This window comes from Danio rerio, chromosome 3 (genome assembly GCF_049306965.1).
Source record: "Danio rerio strain Tuebingen ecotype United States chromosome 3, GRCz12tu, whole genome shotgun sequence".
Classification (NCBI taxonomy): Eukaryota; Metazoa; Chordata; class Actinopteri; order Cypriniformes; family Danionidae; genus Danio; species Danio rerio.
The window spans coordinates 14,825,746-14,844,437 of NC_133178.1; the positions used below are offsets into that span (position 1 = coordinate 14,825,746).

The 18,692-nt window shown below is 38.4% G+C and overlaps 1 protein-coding gene across 5 annotated transcripts in view; it reads right to left on the reverse strand.

Moving 5' to 3' along the window:
• Positions 1-599: 599 nt before the first annotated feature.
• The window catches only part of cacnb1 (calcium channel, voltage-dependent, beta 1 subunit), a 74,089-nt gene continuing 55,996 nt past the window's right edge, over positions 600-18,692 (reverse strand). For 4 of the 5 annotated variants that reach the window (XM_009299278.4, XM_005163808.5, XM_073939035.1 and 1 more), the window contains 5 exons: positions 18,511-18,620; positions 12,058-12,209; positions 11,858-11,953; positions 8,594-8,779; positions 600-4,743 (listed from right to left, as the gene is read on the reverse strand). In XM_009299278.4, coding sequence (XP_009297553.1) covers positions 4,273-4,743; positions 8,594-8,779; positions 11,858-11,953; positions 12,058-12,209; positions 18,511-18,620 — 1,015 coding nt within the window. In that variant the 3' untranslated portion in view covers positions 600-4,272. 5 annotated transcript variants of the gene reach the window in all.

The following is an 18,692-nucleotide window of genomic DNA, read 5'->3' on the forward strand; positions in this document are numbered from 1 at the left end:
ATAATAATTCCTTACATTTATATAGCGCTTTTCTGGACATTTAAAGCACTTTTTGGGGAGGAATTTCCTCATCCACCACCAGTGTGCAGCATCCACCTGGATAACGCAATGGCAGCTATATTGCACCAGAGGAGACAGAGTGATGAAGCCAATTATGATATGGAGATGGTTAGGAGGCCATGATGGACAGAGGCCAGTGGGCAAATTTGGCGGGGTTAAACCCCTACTTTTTTTAAGGACATCCTGGGATTTTTAATGACTACAGAGAATCAGGATCTTGGTTTAATTTATTATCCGAAAGACTGTGCTCACTAAGCAGTATAGAGTCCCCTTCACTATACTGGGGGATTAGGACCCACACAGGCCACAAGTTGAGCGCCCCCTGCTGGCCTCACTAACAACACTTCCGGCAGCAACTTAGCTTTCCCATGTGGTCTCCCGTCTAGGTACCGACTGGGTGCAGCCCTGCTTAGCATCAGTGGGCAACCATGTGAGAGTTGCAGAGAGCTAGCTGCCGGCTAAAAGTAGATTAATACTCCGCATCAATACTGTGAGCTAATAGACAACACAACAATAGCAAAGGCACCGAAACCAGTTGATCCAGATTAAAATTTTTAATTAAAATATGAATTTATCCACAGATTAAAAACAAAAAGTAAAATGGAGCTACAATCAGGCACCAAAGAATACATCAGTTGTCCTTATATTCTGAAACAATTGCGATAATGCAACAATAACATTATTTAGTATAAGCTATCTACTTGTATATTTAGCGAATTTCATCATGATAATCTTTGAAAAAAGAAAAAGAAAAAAGAAGACATTTACCAAATGCTCTGCGTACATAAAATAGTAAAGACTTCAGATTTTCTCTCGTTTTCATACGCACGCACACATACAGTCCTGGCTTAGAAATTGGCCACAGAGAGAACAACACAAAAAGCACTAGCATATTAGCATGTGTTTGGCAGTGGGATGTGTGCGCGCACTGTAAATACATCAGTGATTGTGATTGTATTCCGATTCTCAGACTGCGAAGTGAATTTGTCATGCAAGAAATACCTTGTTTCACCTCGAAATGTGTGGAAGTGCAAACGTGTGGCTGCGGAAACAAGATAAAAGTGGCAGTTTCGACTACTATCACACACACGACAACAACTGCATGTGTTGCACTGAGTTAAGACAACCCAGCCTGATTGTGGTGGGAGTGGCCTGATGAACGACTCCGGCACTTGTGATTGGTTGGCCTGTGTGACTGACGTGCGAATAAGGCAGAACATGTTTCCAATGGCAGTGGTACATTAGCGGCACAGATGCTAAAAGCCCTTGAGCAGGCACAGAAGACGGGACAATCAGCACAACGCTATTCGTGTTCGACTTTAACTGTTGGGCTTTTAGTTCTAAAACAAATTTGTCCTCTCGATTTGCATATTAGCCTTTTATAGCCGCTAGCAGATCTGGATTATCATCTGTGGATGCGCTTGTTAGCCCTATTAAACTAGAAGATGAGAGCACCACAGCGCCCCCTTCTGAAGCACACAGCAGAGGTGGAGCTCGGTAAAGGTTTTAGCAGGCTAAAGACTGGACAGACCTCCATAAATAAAATAAATATGACACAAAAAAACACACCCGCTCTGCAGTACTGTAGTAGTCTGGGAAATCAAACTGATGGATCTGTCCAGAGACTCTTGTGTATCAGAAAAGACCCTGTTTAAGACTACAGAGGATGCACATACACACGTACCCGACCGCCGAATCGAACGAACGCACGCATACGTCTGCAAGATTTTGGATATACATTCTGAATCGTGTTTAACGCTCATCAAGAACAGTTACTAACCTCATAATGATTCATGCAGTACTATACAAAAAAAGTAAAAGAGATTAAAGATTTAAGCAGCATTTCCTGCTCATAAGACCCGTCAAAAGTTTGGACAAATGTTTTTGAAAGACGTCATTCAGACGACACGCTAAAAGTAAATGTTTTTCTTTGGCGTTTTTGTAGAAATTACATACAGATATTGTCAAAATGTTCACAAGGATTTGGTTAAAAAGATGCATGTCATGTCAGTCCAGTAGATGGCAATGTCAGTTTTTAAAGTAACACAATGTGCTGTATTGCACCATTGTTGTTTTGGTTGCTAAGCACTTGCTCACATGCTTATTGACCTAAAGCCTATTTCCACTGCACACGACAAACAACAAGCGACAGACCGGAAGTCATTTCCAATGGAGAGTAGTCCGGGAGTTCCTATCATCTCGGAAAATTTGAGCTGCAGATCTGTTGAAATATTTGAACTCCAGTAAATAGACAGTATGCGAACGACCGGATGAGATGTATTCCAGTGTTGTCCAAGCAAATCTGTGCGCGCGAGATGTAAAATAGTAGTTTTTTTTTTTTGTTATTTTTTGAATCAGAAAAAAGTCTAAATTGAAAAAAACAAGACATTTCTATTAATAAATGAGTCATAAAAAAGATTATTTTTAAAAGTCGTCTCCACATTCCCTCCATAATTTTTAAAGGTAAATGAGTTTTAAGTATTCATTCATTCAACCGCGGTGAACGTACAGAGAATAAAGGCTCTTGCATTTGCACTCCTTTATTTCGGACACTGCGAGGAAAGCTTCTCTCCCATGGCGCACGACAAAACTGAAAATTCTGTTCGACAGCCACAAGGTAGTGTATTCCGACAGTCATGACTCATGTCCAAATGCTGTGTGCAGTGGAAAGGCGGCTTTATTCTGAGATGAGTAAGTGTGCTTATTTTTGAGATTGTTTTAGAATTTCTGATTCAGTTGCCAATGGAAGAAACTATTATTAATTAAAACATGTCAGAAGACTACTATATCTACAAACAAATATGTTCATGACTATACGTAAAAATGTAGATCAATGTAATGTATTTGTTATTTAATTGTTGTTTTGGTTGCCAAGTACTTATACTTGACTATTGACCTTATTCTGCGAATAATCAATCGCATTACTGCTGCCGCTGCACTAATCCGCTTGTTTAGGTTCCATCCTTCCCTTATTCGTAAACAAAACACCAAGATACTTGAACTCCTCCAACCTGGAGATGGCAAACCACCTTTTTCCGGTGGAGCACCATGGCCTCGGACTTGGAGGTGCTGATTCTCATCCCAGCTGCGCCACACGGCAGCAAACCAGTGCATGCTGAAGCTCCATGTTCGATGAAGCCAACAGAACAACATTGTCTGCAAATAACAGAGATGAGATCCTGTGGTCCCCGAACCAGACCCTCTCCAGCCCGAGAAGGGGCAAGAACATTTTAATAATAAATATTCAATTAAAAATCAACAACCAAATGAATACATGAATTAAAAAAGATTGTTGACGCTAATATATGATTAAAAATCAAAAATTGTTCCCGGTGTCAAAAATGTATTATAACATGATAAGAAAAATTCAGTTTGCAAACTCAAGCAGCATAGCGAGCTGTTTTTAACGTCTTTAAAATCAATGGAAGCGAACGAAACCAAAAAGATTCCAATGGCTCCCTCTCGCATGTTAAGAATAAGGTCAATAGACTAAACACGTATGCATACGCATCAATTAACAACAGTTTTTACACGACGTCAATAACAATGTTTTCAAAAACGTGCAATTTGAAATCGTTTTTTAAAGTTAGCATTTTTAGACCCCAAAAAATGTGATTATGTAAATAAACAACCAAAACACTTAATGTTTTTCATTTAAAGTTTTTAGGTGAGGCAGCATTGAGTATGCTCACCGAAGGCTGCATCTGTTAGATTAAAAGTACAGCAAAAACATATCATGTTGAAATACGACAATTTAAATGAAATGTATTATTATATTAACTTATAATTTTTCTACCTAAATATATTTTTCTAAAATGATTTCCTGTGATGAAAATTATTTCATTTTTCAGTCATGATATGTGAATGATTTCTAAAGGATCACATGCAACTAAAGACTCAAATTACAGCAAAAAAAAAAACAAAACATTCAGCTTTGTGTTAATAATACTACATTTATAATAATAATCTAATATCATTTTAAAAGTATTTTTCAAGCATGAAAGTCGTCTTTCAAAAACATCACTCATCTTCACTCTTCCAAACTTTTGTGGGTTAGTGTATCGTCCTCAAAAACTAAAGATGCAATGGAAGAGAGCTAGCGTGTTGTGAATGTGGCGAGCTGTACAGCGTCTGTCAATGATTGTGTGTTTCTCTGGGTTGTAAACAGATCCAAACTAGAGATTCTACTGGGTGTGTTCAGGTAAACCTGCTCTAGCGAATGTACACGTCTCTGCTCCACTCCTCCTGGTTGTGGTTGCGGCCTGTCGTAGCTCCTCCGGCTTCTGCGTCCTGACAGTAGCGCTCCCTCAGCTTGCCTCGCCCACGCTGATGCTGATTGGCTGGAGGTGGGACCATGTTGAGGTTCTCCTGGTCAGGCTCCGCCCCTTCGTCCTCCCAGGAGGCCTGGCGCGGAGCGTGGTGGGCTGGGTTCAGCCGGTATGAGCGGCATGGGTCAGGCTCCTCATATGGATCGGTCTCCATGTCATCGGTGTATGCAGAATCACGGCTGCCCTGGGTCTCAGAGTCAAATGTGTCCTGACGAGAGAGACCCCGGCTGCCTGTTTGCAGCTGGCTGCGTGAGGAGCGCAGTGGCTGCTTTCCGCTCAGGTCACTCTGGTAGTCTTGCAGGCCGCCACGTTCAGGCATTTCCCTCTTCTGCTCTCCATGCACCAGGAACGGCCCCTACGGCGAGCCACATCCCCAAAACACACCAGCACAGGCCAATGCACATGCAGACACACACAAAAAAAGAGCAGGCAGTTAATAGAAAGGTTAGAGGTCAGCTTTTGGTTTTGTTATTTCAACACATTACAAACAACGAGACTGTAGCTTACACACATTACAATTCATTACCTACTCATGCTTTTAGAGGTCTGCCCAACTGTAAAAAGCAATGTTTTTAGATGCAATCTCTATGACATGCTATAGATTATTGCAAAAAATATAATAAAATATATGTATATCTATAGTTGACTTCAGAAATATGCAAAAAATACCTGTAAAAACTTTAAAAATTTAAATGCATCGGACAAGCTACAGACACAAATGCACACCATGCTCATGATGTAAAAAACAACAACTAGTGTTTAGCGCACTCTAGTGGCCGTGTTCAACACATCACACAATAAACTAGGCTACTTCAACATACTTGCTGATGATTTTTTCAAAAATATGTTTTATAATAGTCATCTAATAGTCAAACGCTGTCTTGTATTTTCAACCTCTCTCAAAAAAATCATTACGTATAAAAATATTGAGCAAGATTTGTCATTTTGTAAGTTTATTATATACAGTATTTATCATCTGGGTTTTCTTTCCATTTTCAAAGTATTATATATATATATATATATATATATATATATATATATATATATATATATATATATATATATATATATATATATATATATATATATATATATATTTATATTGAACAAATTTTTTATATAATATTCAGGTTTTATGAAGTACAAAAATATTGACTAAGATTTATTTTTGTTTTATCATATGGTAGTAGCTGAATTCTTTTAATCTTTACATTCTCAAATCATTTATACAGTTTATAAAACATTGATTAAGATTGTTCTCATCAAGTGAAGCTATTTAAATATCGGAGTATTTGAAGTGCATTGTATGGCAGTAAATCACATTTTATTCTCCATTTAGCTTCTGTTCTCTAAAATATTTAGATACTATAAGAAAATAATATAAGTTATGATATTTCCCCCTAATTCTTTTTAAATAGCTTAAATAAAGCTATTTAAATATCTGACTATATGAAGTGCCCTTGTAAATATAACAGTACAATAATTGTTTATTTTATCATGTTGTAATTTATTATATATATATATATTTTCTCTCTGTTTGTTTTCCATTTTCAGGTCACATGTATAATTTATATCAGTTTTCTTTTATCATATGAAGCTATTTAAATATTCGAGGTGCCCCGTGAATCCAACAGGACACGTTATTTTGTTTAAAGAGCATCTTACAGCTGCGTAACTTTTTTGGTCTCCTTGACAACCATGCACTGGTGCAGACGGAGCAGATGGAGGCTCATTTCTTCCAGTTCAGATTGAGCTGAGATACAGTGCCCTCCACTAATATTTGCATCCTCTGTAAACACTGAGAATTGAAGGCTGGGGAAAAATTTCTCTATTGTTTAACTTTGTGCTCAGAATATTAAACAACAAAACGGACAACACTTTAGTTTAAAATAACTTGTGGCGATGTTGGATTTTAATTTTTGGAGACTTTCTTTCCCCAAGACCTAATAAACTTCTGCAGTTCTCTAGCTGTGGTTCTTGGAAGTTTTTAGCCACTCTAGCCATCATCCTAATAGTGTGATTGGACAAGATAGAGACAAATACTCTTACAGACTGATTTATAACACTATTTCTAGCCCCATCTCATGTGGAAATGTAACTATAACATAACTGTCACAAAAATGTGGGACTTTTAAAAGGAGGTATGTCTTCAAATCCCACCTTTATACTCAACCATCATTGGAGGATGAGCAAATAGTGAAACGCATGAATACGATTGTACAAATTGATATGAATTAGCCACTAAATTAAAACATTATGGATTGCTGTGAGGTAGCGTTGAAGTTTTTTTATTATCCTGATGGTGGAAAAGAGCATTTGCAGCATTTTTACTATTTTCTAGGGATGCTCCGATCAGGATTTTTGCAGCTGATACTGAGTACCGATTCCTTGTCATGGTGATCGACCGATACTGTTTTTATTATTTATTTATTTATATGATTTATACATGATATTAGAATATGTGTTAGCTTTTGTAAGTGATTTTATGTTTTAGAATAGAATATTTAATGTTCTCAATAATATTTGTAAAGGAAACATATTTCAATTAATAAAGAAAGCGAGAGCATGTTTTTAGCAAAACTAATATTGGATTTGTTTTAAATGCGTGTTCGTGTAAAACAATATAATTTGCAAAAGAAGTTATGGGGTTCCTCTCTAAAGAAGTTGTTACCACCTCGTTTAGAGCATCATTACGGGCGTTTTACGTCATAACTAACTTGTTCAAATGATGTATCTGTGACAAAGAAACTACGGATTTTGGGAAACAGTCATCACTACATCGTTCTCTTCCCAAACAATGCATCATACTATGTTAGTTCACCCCCGAGTTACATCGTTGTTTGATAAACGCACCCCAGATCAACGAGTACTGATCGAGTGGTTAAATGTGATTATCTGCTGATTGCAATCCTCCGGCCAATCGATCGGAGCAACTCTACTATTTTCCTTTAGACACTTTAAATCACAACTCTGTTCTTCAGTTTTACCTATTGTGATTAATGAGTCTGGCTTTTGTTTTCTCATATTTACACCTGGGTGAAACAGGAGATCATCTTTGTTCAATTTCCTGTTCCTTGTCACCCAACATGTCGACTAAAAAATGAAAAAAACTATGGAAATATTCTTTAAAAATAGCTCGCTCATATCAATTTATAGGGGAGCCAATAAACACAGCATATTTAACAAAGATTAAATATTTAACAAAGATATTACTTTTTTGAAAGGTCTGAACTGTGCTTTCAATTATATGTCAAATTTCTCAAAGAATTCTTGCTACTATTTTGAGCAAAAGATCAATAAACAATTAAAAAAATGAATTTTCTCCTCCTTGTTTGCTATATAAGGGTGCCAATATTAGTGAATGACTTCAAAGAGCACACTTGGGCTGCGTCCAAAACCGCCTAATACTCAGTAGGTACTGTATTTGAATTTAAACGTAAGAAAATGTACGTACTCGAACGTACTACATCCGTCATTTTGTCATGATCATATGACCTCCCCGCATGAGTTGCATCCCATTCATGAATTCTCTCGAGGGGCATCATGGGATATCGCAGCATGCATGGGATCCACACTTCAGAATCTCACCGGTAGTAGTAAGTCATCCGGCTACTTCTCGCATACTAATTTTCGTATTCTATGAATTTGGACATACTTCTCGGTTCGCATAATGATTTGACCGTACTATATAGTATGGAAGCATGCGATTTCGGATGCAGCTACTGACACACATGTATCTCTCTCACTTCTACACACAGACACACTTCCATTAAACTTGTGTAAACAACGCTGCCATCAATGGTTAGATTTTCAGCTCAGTGTTAACTGCATAATAGGAGTAAGTTTTCATGCCATGGCAACCTGGAAGAGGGCAGCGACCTGAAGTACACTTTCCAGACGACAAGAGGCCCTTGGAAAGTCGGACAGCCGCGAGTGTTTTCGTGTTGATCATGTGTGTACATGTTTGTGTGGCATTATCTATATCACTGAGAGATCAGTCAAAGGAGAGGAGCAGGGACACACAACATAAATACAGTTTCTATCTCTTGAGCAGCCATCGATACAATTCTGTGATTGGGAGACGGGTCTGGGACCCTTTATTATGTGTCTTAGAGGGCATGTTCGTCCTCTTGTTGGCCCTGCATCACAGCGGGGGAGCCGTCGAGGAGCTCCATGTTGCGCCGCAGGGAAGTGAGCACCTGTACCTGCAGGTTGGAGACGGGTTCGGGCGAAGCGGCCAGGGCGGCTGTGGCCATGGTGCGGTTCAGCAGAGGGTTGGGCGGGTTGCTGCTTGGTGGATGTGTGGCCTTCCAGTAAGCTTCCAGGTATTCAGCCAGATGTTCACACGCATCCTCCAGCTGATTCTCATCTAAGATTATGTCAAACAGCTCCTGGAAAAGAAGATATAAAAAAAAAGGGTGAGAAAATGTAGTTTACATCGCCATTTAAAGAGCCTCTATTATGCATTAAAAAGGGTCAAGGGTTTTGGGGGTCTCCAACAACAGGCTGATATGCATGCCAGGTCAAAAAACACTTTCATTGTCTCATAATATGCATTTATTTTAACCTAGTCATTTGTTCCTAAACCCCTCCTTAGTGCGGTGCTAATCTGCGCTGATTGGTCAGATGACCCTGTCTATTGTTCGACTGCATGAACCCCCCTGTCCTCAGCATTTTGGTACAGTCTGTGAAACCCATGGGTCGCCAACTTTGGTATAGGATCCGATCTCAGCATCTACCCGAAACACGCTTCATCGTACAGTTACTAACACCACAGTACACAGTACCCGGTTCTCAACAATGTTATTCAGGCACCTTACCCCTGAACCTAACACCTTCCGCCCTCCCCCCTCCCCAAAACGGCAGTAGATCGCGAGGTCACATTTGCATTTATATCCATAAACAAAGTGCGTTGTGTTTTCAACGTGGCTTGGATGCGATACATCAATATAAAAAGTTAACCAAATACAGTAAAAGTGGTTACAAGTAACAAAACAGGAAGCAACCATTTTAATCGAACTTAATTTACTTGCACTTGTGAAATAGAGGAAGAAACTGATCTATGAACTGTGTACTGTAAAGTTCCTGTTAAGCTCAGAAAAAGTCCCATATAGTCTTTTCTGATCCTTACTTTACCAACAGCTAACCACTATGAGTCGACTTTTTTATAGATGAATCAATAGTTTTAAACACGGTGGGCTTTCAGATTTAAGCCTTAGCTGGATATTTCACTTTTCTTAGAGCTGCGTTACACACTGCATGGAAGGTCATTTTCAAAAATCCATAATAGAGTGGAGGAACTATGACATCACTTTTTAGGCTAATCAGCTGCTAGCATAAAACTGGTTCCCTCGTGAAAATCCCTATGGGCTTTCGAAGATTGCAAATAATAAGCTCTGTGTTCAAACACTGTTCATTACACTTGCACGTTTTGTCCAGTTGGATAATCCTCACACGAAAATACAACTTTGAGCACTTTTGGATCTTAAATACAAACGCAGGAATTGAAAAGCTAACATTAGGCTATAAACAGACTACAGAGCCCTCGGGGCGCCCGCCTGTGAGGTCAGCCCCACCCTGCTACAGACGACTTTTCAAGCTTATTTTTAGAAATAATGTCCATGAAAAAGAGTTAATTTCTCTGTTTACTATATTATAATCCACGCTCTATATTATAAACAAATAAATACGCAAAAACACATAGACATATGTGCCTTTCGGATCGTTTTTATGTGGGAAATACATCTGTTTTGCTTTATGGTTGTTCTAAAAGTTTTGCCTAACGTTACATAGTATTATCATAAGACATATTTAAATAAGTGTACCGCTCGCGTGCACACAGTCTGCTTACCTTAACAGATGACAGAAATTAGGCGGAACAAGTCTATCAAATGCCTGCAAGTTCCATCATTACGGACACAGAGCAACATTCAATATTCCTTTTGTGTCACTAAGTACAGCTAAAAGCAGCCCATACAGTCACATCTGCTGTACATTTTATGGAGGAGTGCAAATATTGCAGTTATGAGAGTTAAATGTGTTCAGATGAAGAACGAAAAATCACGTTAAACTGTCAGTTTACATGCATGTATTTGACACATTTATTCCTACGTTTGCATTACTGAGAGCAGGAGAGAGACAGGCTGCACTGGTAAGCAGTGTCTTCATAATATAGTTTATTAAAATAAATGATCAACAAATGAATCTTTCTCGACAGACTTTACAAGTAAAGGAATTATCTACACACAATCTGAATTCTCAATTAGAATAATACAACAAACTATAAAATAATGTTCATGAAAATACCTAAATAGCATTTAGCAACTTGATAGCAATCGTCTTTTTAAAGAAGCATAACCGATTTAAAAACTCAAGAGTGTGATGTAACTGATGCGTTTTATGTCGTAGAACAAAACGAGAAAGTATCTTGAGTTTGTGTTTGCCACAAACCTTATTTAAGCGATTTTACTAAAACCCCATTGAAAAAACCCATTGACTTTGGGACGAGGGAACCGGAACTGCTAAAATGCTAACTTGCTTCCGGGTTTTTGCATACAAATTGACGTCATAGTTCCTCCACTCTAAGTCTAACCGGAAGTCAATGAGACTTTTATTTCAGTTTGTTGATGTACTTCCAACTGAGACGTAACATTGACTAGGGGCAGGGCTTTCCTATGATGCAACATTCACTCATAGCAAACTAACAATAAAAAGGGGCGTGGTTAAGAAATATTGCAGTGGAAGCTGTTATCAGAGAAGAACAGTTACTCTCCAAAGTCACTCCAACAGCCACTCCACTTCTTTTTTTCCCAGTAGATTAACTTGCAAGAATGAATAACTCATCCTAAGAATATGTGAGCTAGCAAAATAAACATTGTATATATTGATTTCATATGAATTTGAAAGAACGTCTTGTATGATGATTAAAAAAAAGTGCTGCATTCATAATAGATACTGTAAAAAAAGTGAACATATAAATGAACAGCTTCTGAAAGACTTCACACCGACAAGTTTGAGCTGATGTTTGGGCAGTGATGTCAGCTGCTGGTGAGAAATCTGGCAAACCTTAATATCTCTTGTAAGCGTTGCTTTCTGTGTAGCCAGTTGAAAAAGGTTCTGTGTCAGCTGACATATGCCACTTTAATATTGCTACTGGAATGACCTTTATGCTAAGGTTAGCTGGTAATCTGATATGATAACGTAGTAATTAAGCAGCGCTGCTAACCCTCTCCTAACCAGATTTACCATTGTCTTTATTCATGAGCACTCCTCTGGTCCCAGCTGGCCAGCTATGAGCCAAGGCATTCGGTGAGTCCAAAACCTGTGGCCATTAGCCCTGAGGTATTCCAGATGAGGCCCCATTAAGAAGTGACAGCGGAAATGTGCTGTGGCTTGGCACACACTAACATACTCGATTTTTGACCATGGAAATGTAGCGAATGCAAATGACGAGCCAGTCATATACTCACAGGAGGACATTGTGCCAGTTTATCAGCTGCCACCATTTGGACATTGAGATGTTTGGCCTGAGATTTTCCCCTGGACTTTATCAGCCTCTGCAACACCTGATAGAGAGAGAGAGAGAGAGCAGATATACATCCATTAGCACAATCAGATACATTATAATCATTCATCTTTTTAATGTAGTTGTATTAGGTTAGTTATGTACCTTTGGAGAGGCGATCTTGATATAGACTATGATTGGTGCCAGTGAGGTCTTGGCCAGTTGAGATGGATGGTTAATTGTGTCTGCATCCAGAGCCACTAACTGAAGCGTCCGAGCCAGCTCAAAGATTCTCTCGATTTCACTCTGTACCTCAGCTGTCAAATAAAAAAAACTATATTCAAAAAGCATATTCAATATACAGTTTATACACTCATAACAAGATTAAAAACAGGTGTTCTCAGTGGGTTTTTGTCCATAACTGTTAATAAAAGTAATCTCTACACTGCAGCATTTGTAACCTGACTTGCTTTCTATATAATCTTATATTAAATTAATATAAAAAGGTTGAGAAATAGCATCATTTTGTCTATTTAAAGCATACATTAGTTTGTCTAATTTAAGCATAGATGTCACCAAAATCTATTTATTTATTTGCAGTGTTTATAAACTTTTGGCCCACAAGTCTTTTACCCATTCGTTTTTTCCCATAGGGATTTTAAAGACTTTGATTTAAAGCAAATACATACACTCTATTAGGTACACCTTACTAGTACAGAGTTGGACCCTCTTTTGCCTTCAGAACTGCCTTAATAATTTGCGACATAGATTCTACAAAGTACTGGAAGTATTCCTCAGAGATTTTGGTCTATATTGACATGATAGCATCTCCCGTTCCATCACATCCCAAAGGTGCTCTATTATATTGAGATCTGGTAAGTGTGGAGGCCATTGGATACAGTGATCTCAATATTAAAGAAACCAGTCTGAGATGATTCACGCTTTGTAACATGGCGCATTATCCTGCTGGAAGTAGCCATCAGAAGATGGGTACATTGGTCAGAAAGGGATGGACATGGTCAGCAACAATACTCAGGTAGGCTGTGGCTTTGACTTGATGCTCAATTAGTACTAATGAACCCGAAGTGTGCCAAGTAAATATCCCCCACACAATTACAACACCACCACCCGCCTGAACCATTGATACTAGGCAGCATGGATCCAGGATTTCAAGTTGTTGATGCAAAATTCTGACCCTACCATTAGAATGTCGCAGCAGAAATTGAGACTCATCAGACCAGGCAACCTTTTTCCAATCCTCTAATGTCCAATTTTGGTGAGCCTGTGCGAATTGTAGCCTTAGTTTCCTGTTCTTAGTTGACAGGAGTGGCACCCGGTGTGGTCTTCTGCTAACGGTTCCGCTTTAAGGTTGATCGTGTTGTGCATTCAGAGATGCTCTTCTGCATACCTCGGTTGTAACGAGTGGTTATTTCAGTTACTGTCACACCTGGGACCAGTCTGGCCATTCTCCTCTGAGCTCTGGCATCAACAAGGTATTTCAGCCCATAGAACTGCCACTCACTGGATATTTTCTCTTTTTCGGACCATTCTCTGTAAACCCTAAAGATGGTTGTGAGTGAAAATCCCAGTAGATCAGCAGTTTCTGAAATACTCATACCATGTCACGTTCAAAGTCACTTTTAAATCTTTCTTCCCCATTCTGATACTTGGTTTAAACTGTAGCAGATTGTCTTGACCTTGTCTACATGCGTTGAGTTGCTGCCATGTGAAAAGCTGATTAAAAATTTGCACTAACGAGCAGTTAGACAGGTGTACCTAATAAAGCGGTGAGTGTATGAAAATCCGACAAATAGAAGACACAATCAGAGATTTTTAAATCTAATCACTTAAACTTGTATCTAGAGAAACCAAAACATTTATTTTGAGACTGATCAGACAGACTTATGCAAGATTATGAATATAGGTATAGATCTCCTTTGGCTTGCTTTGCTCTGATTGGTGGAATTGTCTGTACATGATCATGGGTAATGCAGTTATTTTTTAAATATTTCACTATTAACACAAATTTTTAAAATAAGCTGAATAAATGTGAGAAGACGGGTTTCTCAGATGCACATTGAGTTGATTAACAACCTCAAAGCACACAAAAGGTCTGCCTGTAAAAGTTTATGTGTTGCTGTTAAAAATCAATGTCCCATTAGAAACGATGAATGGTCTTCTGGAACCCGACTGCTCTGCTCTATATCAAGAGAATCTCAAAAGCACACACAAACACAGCTCAAATTTAATAAACAAAAGACCCATAAACTTACCTCACAATTTTATGTCACTCAACCCTATGTTAGTACACATCATGCATGTGGTGGTTATTATGGTCTGCTCGAATATATGCATGTGCAAGTTTATTTCCATTTGCGTTTAAACAAATGGATGGCTGAGCAGTATGAGTTTTCCACATTGATCCATGAAAGTGTGTTTAAAGCTGCAGTTATGCAGATCAGCCTGCGTGTTTGTGTATGGGCTGGTGTGGGTGTGAAGTGCTAAATATGAAAGTGGGATCACACTTTTTTACAGTGAGTCAGGATCAATGCGTTCAGTGAAATTTTAAGAGGATAAAAACCAGCAAGCCATACTACTTGGCAAGTTACCATTAGGTCAAGATACTATATAAAAAAAACATAATTAAATATACTTGATGTTATGTAAAGGGGCAACATAAATAGTGTTTGTATCTTTTAAATTAACATATTGTACGCATTACATAATATTATCATCAGAATTCAATTGGGGTGACACCCTTTTTAAAACTTCAAAAAAGTCTTTACAATTCTGATATATAATATACACTAGCTGACAAAAGTCTTGTCGCAAATAATAATAAATAAATAATAATAAATAAATAATAATAATAATAAAAAATAATAATAAATAATAATTGCAAATAATAATCCTTCTGTATCAGAAGTGACTTATATGAAAGGCAAGGGCCTCTGAATTTCGGTCATATAAGCAAAATAAACTATGATCATGCCTTAATTTTTAATTATTTCACTAGGACAGTAAGATCTAACTTTGCTTAGACAAAAGTCTTGTCATTTCACATAAATAATATACAGTACAGAATATAAAGTCATGCTGCAATGGAAAAATAATGAATATTGTGTCTGACTCCGATGAGCTTGGAGGACTGCATTCATACATCTCTGCAATGACTCAAATAATTTATTATTAACGTCATCTGGAATGGCAAAGAAAGCGTTCTTGCAGGACTCCCAGAGTTCATCAAGATTCTTTGGATTCATCTTCAATGCCTCCCCCTCCATCTTACCCCGGACATGCTCAATAATGTTCATATCTGGCGACTGAGCTGGCCAATCCTGGAGCACCTAGACCATCTTTGCTTTCGGGATCTTTGATGTGGAGGCTGAAGGATGAGAAGGAGCCCTATCTTGCTGAAGAATTTGCTCTCTGCTGTGGTTTGTAATGTAATGGGGTGCACAAATGTCTTGATACCTCAGGCTGTTGATATTGCCATTCACTCTGCAGATCTCTCGCACGCCCCTATACTAAAAAGTAACCCCAAACCATGATTTTTCCTTCATTTAACTTGACTGATTTTTGTGGGAATCTTGGGTCTATGTGGGTTCCAATAGGTCTTCTGCAGTATGTGTGATGATTGGGATGCAGCTCAACAGACGATTCATCAGAAAAATCTACCTTCTGCCACTTTTCAAAATGATCAACAAGAAGTCAAGTTATTATTTGTTGCTCTTAAAACTGGGCTCGAAGACAAGACTTTTGTCAGGTAGTGTGCATTATACATATACAATAGAGTGTGTATTTTAGAAAGTTATAGAAAAATGTAGTTATTTTAGTAGTGTTGTAAAGGACACCACAACTGTGCTGACAAGTTAAGAGGATTCACTCCAAACTCAAGAAAGAGAGTTAAGTGAAAGGACAGATGGATGAAGAGTTAGATGAATGAATCGACAGATGAATGAATCAACAGTTATAAGGTAAAGGATGGGAGGATAGGATACGTACCCAGTAAGTCTGAGGTGAAGAGAAAAAGAGAAGGTGGAAATGAATGGTGGGAAGGTGTGTCAGGAAAGAGCGAGATGAAAAAGAGAAAAAAAGACAGATCAGACATGACGGAACAGAGCAACAGGAGGAAACAGTACGAATAAGAAAAATGTTCAGGAAACAGAGAGAATATGCCCTGGTGTACACAAGAGAAAACTGACAGCGCTTGACTAATGCATGTATACCCCGCCAAACGTCTGAAGTCTAAAAACCTATTCACACAAAGAGACACAAAGACAAAAAGAAAAATGTATCTGATGTTTTCTATGATTTAAAGCACAGCTGTCAAACTGAAAACGTTTAGTTCCAACTCTAATTAAACACACCTGATCAAACTAATTGAGTCCTTCAGGCTTGTTTGAAACCTATAGGGAAGTGTGTTGAAGTAGGGTTGGAACTAAACTGCAGAGCTGCGGCCCTCCAGGAATTGAGTTTGACACTTGTGACTTATAGTAAACACCTGTCACCAGGCCCAAAAACTGATCAGCAACTTTTACCAACTATTAATTTATTTACTACATAAATACTTTTTTAAATGATCATTTTTACATAAATCTTAATTGCTAACATAAATTATGGTGGCTTGAGAAAGCCAACATACTGTTATACTACATAAACTTCTTCTTCTTAGACTATTTTAGGAACTCCTCTCCTCCTAGACCAATCATACTGCAACCACCAAACTAACTCCAAACTACACTGAATTAAGTTGCTATATCTTTTCCAACTGAACCGACTTTTATCCGGAAAGTATTCATAGCTCTTCCCTTATTATACATTTCTTTGTTACAGCCTTATGCCAAAATGGATTAAATTCCTAATATTCTTCAAACTTCTACACACAATACCCCATAATGACAATGAGAATAAAGAGTTTTTGAAATTGTTGCGAATTTATTAAAAATAAAAACCTGGAAAATCACATGTACAGAAGTATTCACAGCCTTTGCTTAATACTTTGTTGATGCACCTTTGGCAGCAATTACAGCCTGAAGTCTTTTTGAATATGATGCCACAAGCTTGGCACATGGGAATTTTTGACCGTTTCTCTTTGCTATACCTCTCAAGCTCTATCAGGTTGGATGGGAAGCAACGGTGTGAAGCCATTTTCAGATCTCTCCAGAGCTGTTCAATTGGATTAAGGTCTGGGTGCTGGCTGGGCCACTCAAGAACATTCACTGAGTTGTTGTGAAGCCACTCTATTGATCGGTGTGCTTTGGGTCGTTATCCTGTTGGAAGCCCCAGTCTGAGGTCAAGAGCACTCTGAAGCAGGTTTTCATTCAGGATTTCTCTGTGCATTGCTGAATTCATCTTTCCCTCTATCCTGACTAGTCTTTCAGTTTCTGTTGTTGAAAAACATCCGCAGAGCATGGTGCTGCCACCACTATGCTTCACTGTAGGGATGGTATTAGCCTGGTGATGAGCGCTGCCTGGTTTTCTCCAAACGTAACGACTGACATTCACTCAAAAGAGTTCAATTTCAGTTTCATCAGACCAGAGAATTTTGTTTATTATTGTCTTAGAGTCCTTCACTTGCCTTTTGGCAAAGTCCATGTGGGAGGTTCCTCTCTCCACAGAAGAACGCTGGAGCTCAGACAGAATGTCAATCAGGATATTTATCACCTCTCTGATTAAGGCCCTTCTCCCCGATCACTCAGCTTAGATGGCCGGTCAGCTCTAGGAAGAGTCCTGGTGGTTCCCAACATCTTCCACTTATAGATGATGGAGGCCACTGTGCTCATTGGAACTTTCAGAGCAGCAGAAAATTTTCTGTAACCTTCCCCGGCCTTGTGCCTCAAGACAATCCTGTTTCAGATGTCTACAGACAATTCCTTTGTCTTCATGCTTGGTTTGTGCTTTGACATGCACTGTCAACCCTGAGACCTTATATAGACAGGTGTATGCCTTTTCAAATCATGTCCAATTAACTGAATTTACCACAGGTGAACTCCAATTGAGCTGCTGAAACATCTCAAGAATGATCAGTGGAAACAGAATGTACCTGAGCTCAATCTAGAGCTTCACGGCAAAGGCTGTGAATACTTCTGTACATGTGATTATTCAGCTTTTTTATTTTTAATAAATTTGCAACAATTTCAAAAACTCTTTTTTCACATTTTTAGGCCATTATGGGGTATTGTGTGTAGAATTTTGAGGAAATACATACATTTAATTTATTCTGGAATTAGGCTGTAACATAACAAAATGTGTAAAAATTTAAGCGCTGTGAATACTTTCTAGATGCACTGTAAATATTGCTTATTATTTTCTGTTCAGTTGCTTTTCATATTCATAATTAAATTTAATTACAAACATATAAGATTTTTAATGTTTTATAAATATACATTATGCTTCTGACTTAAACATATTCGGTATACCAGTTTTATGATCAGTAAGCCTTTTTATTCTATTACTTTTTGTGTGTGTTTTGCTCTCAATGTAAACAGGTCACATTTTGTGTGCTCTTTTATCCAGAATATGTTGTCATATCTTGTCATTCATTTTCTGCCACACGAGGGCGCTCTTCAGAAGCAGTTATTCATTTCTCATTTTATGTGCAGGTGTGTTTCGTACCCAGGCTGGATCTGGTGCTGGAGCGCTCGATGATGGTGTGTTTGCTGGGGTTGTTAAGGACGGAGCGTTTGGCAAGTGAGATGTCGGCTGTCACCCGGGTGATGGATATTCTGGAACAAACAATAATTCATAACCACGCTATTCCAATTATAGCATGAGTGCGCTGTGATATTTCCATCATG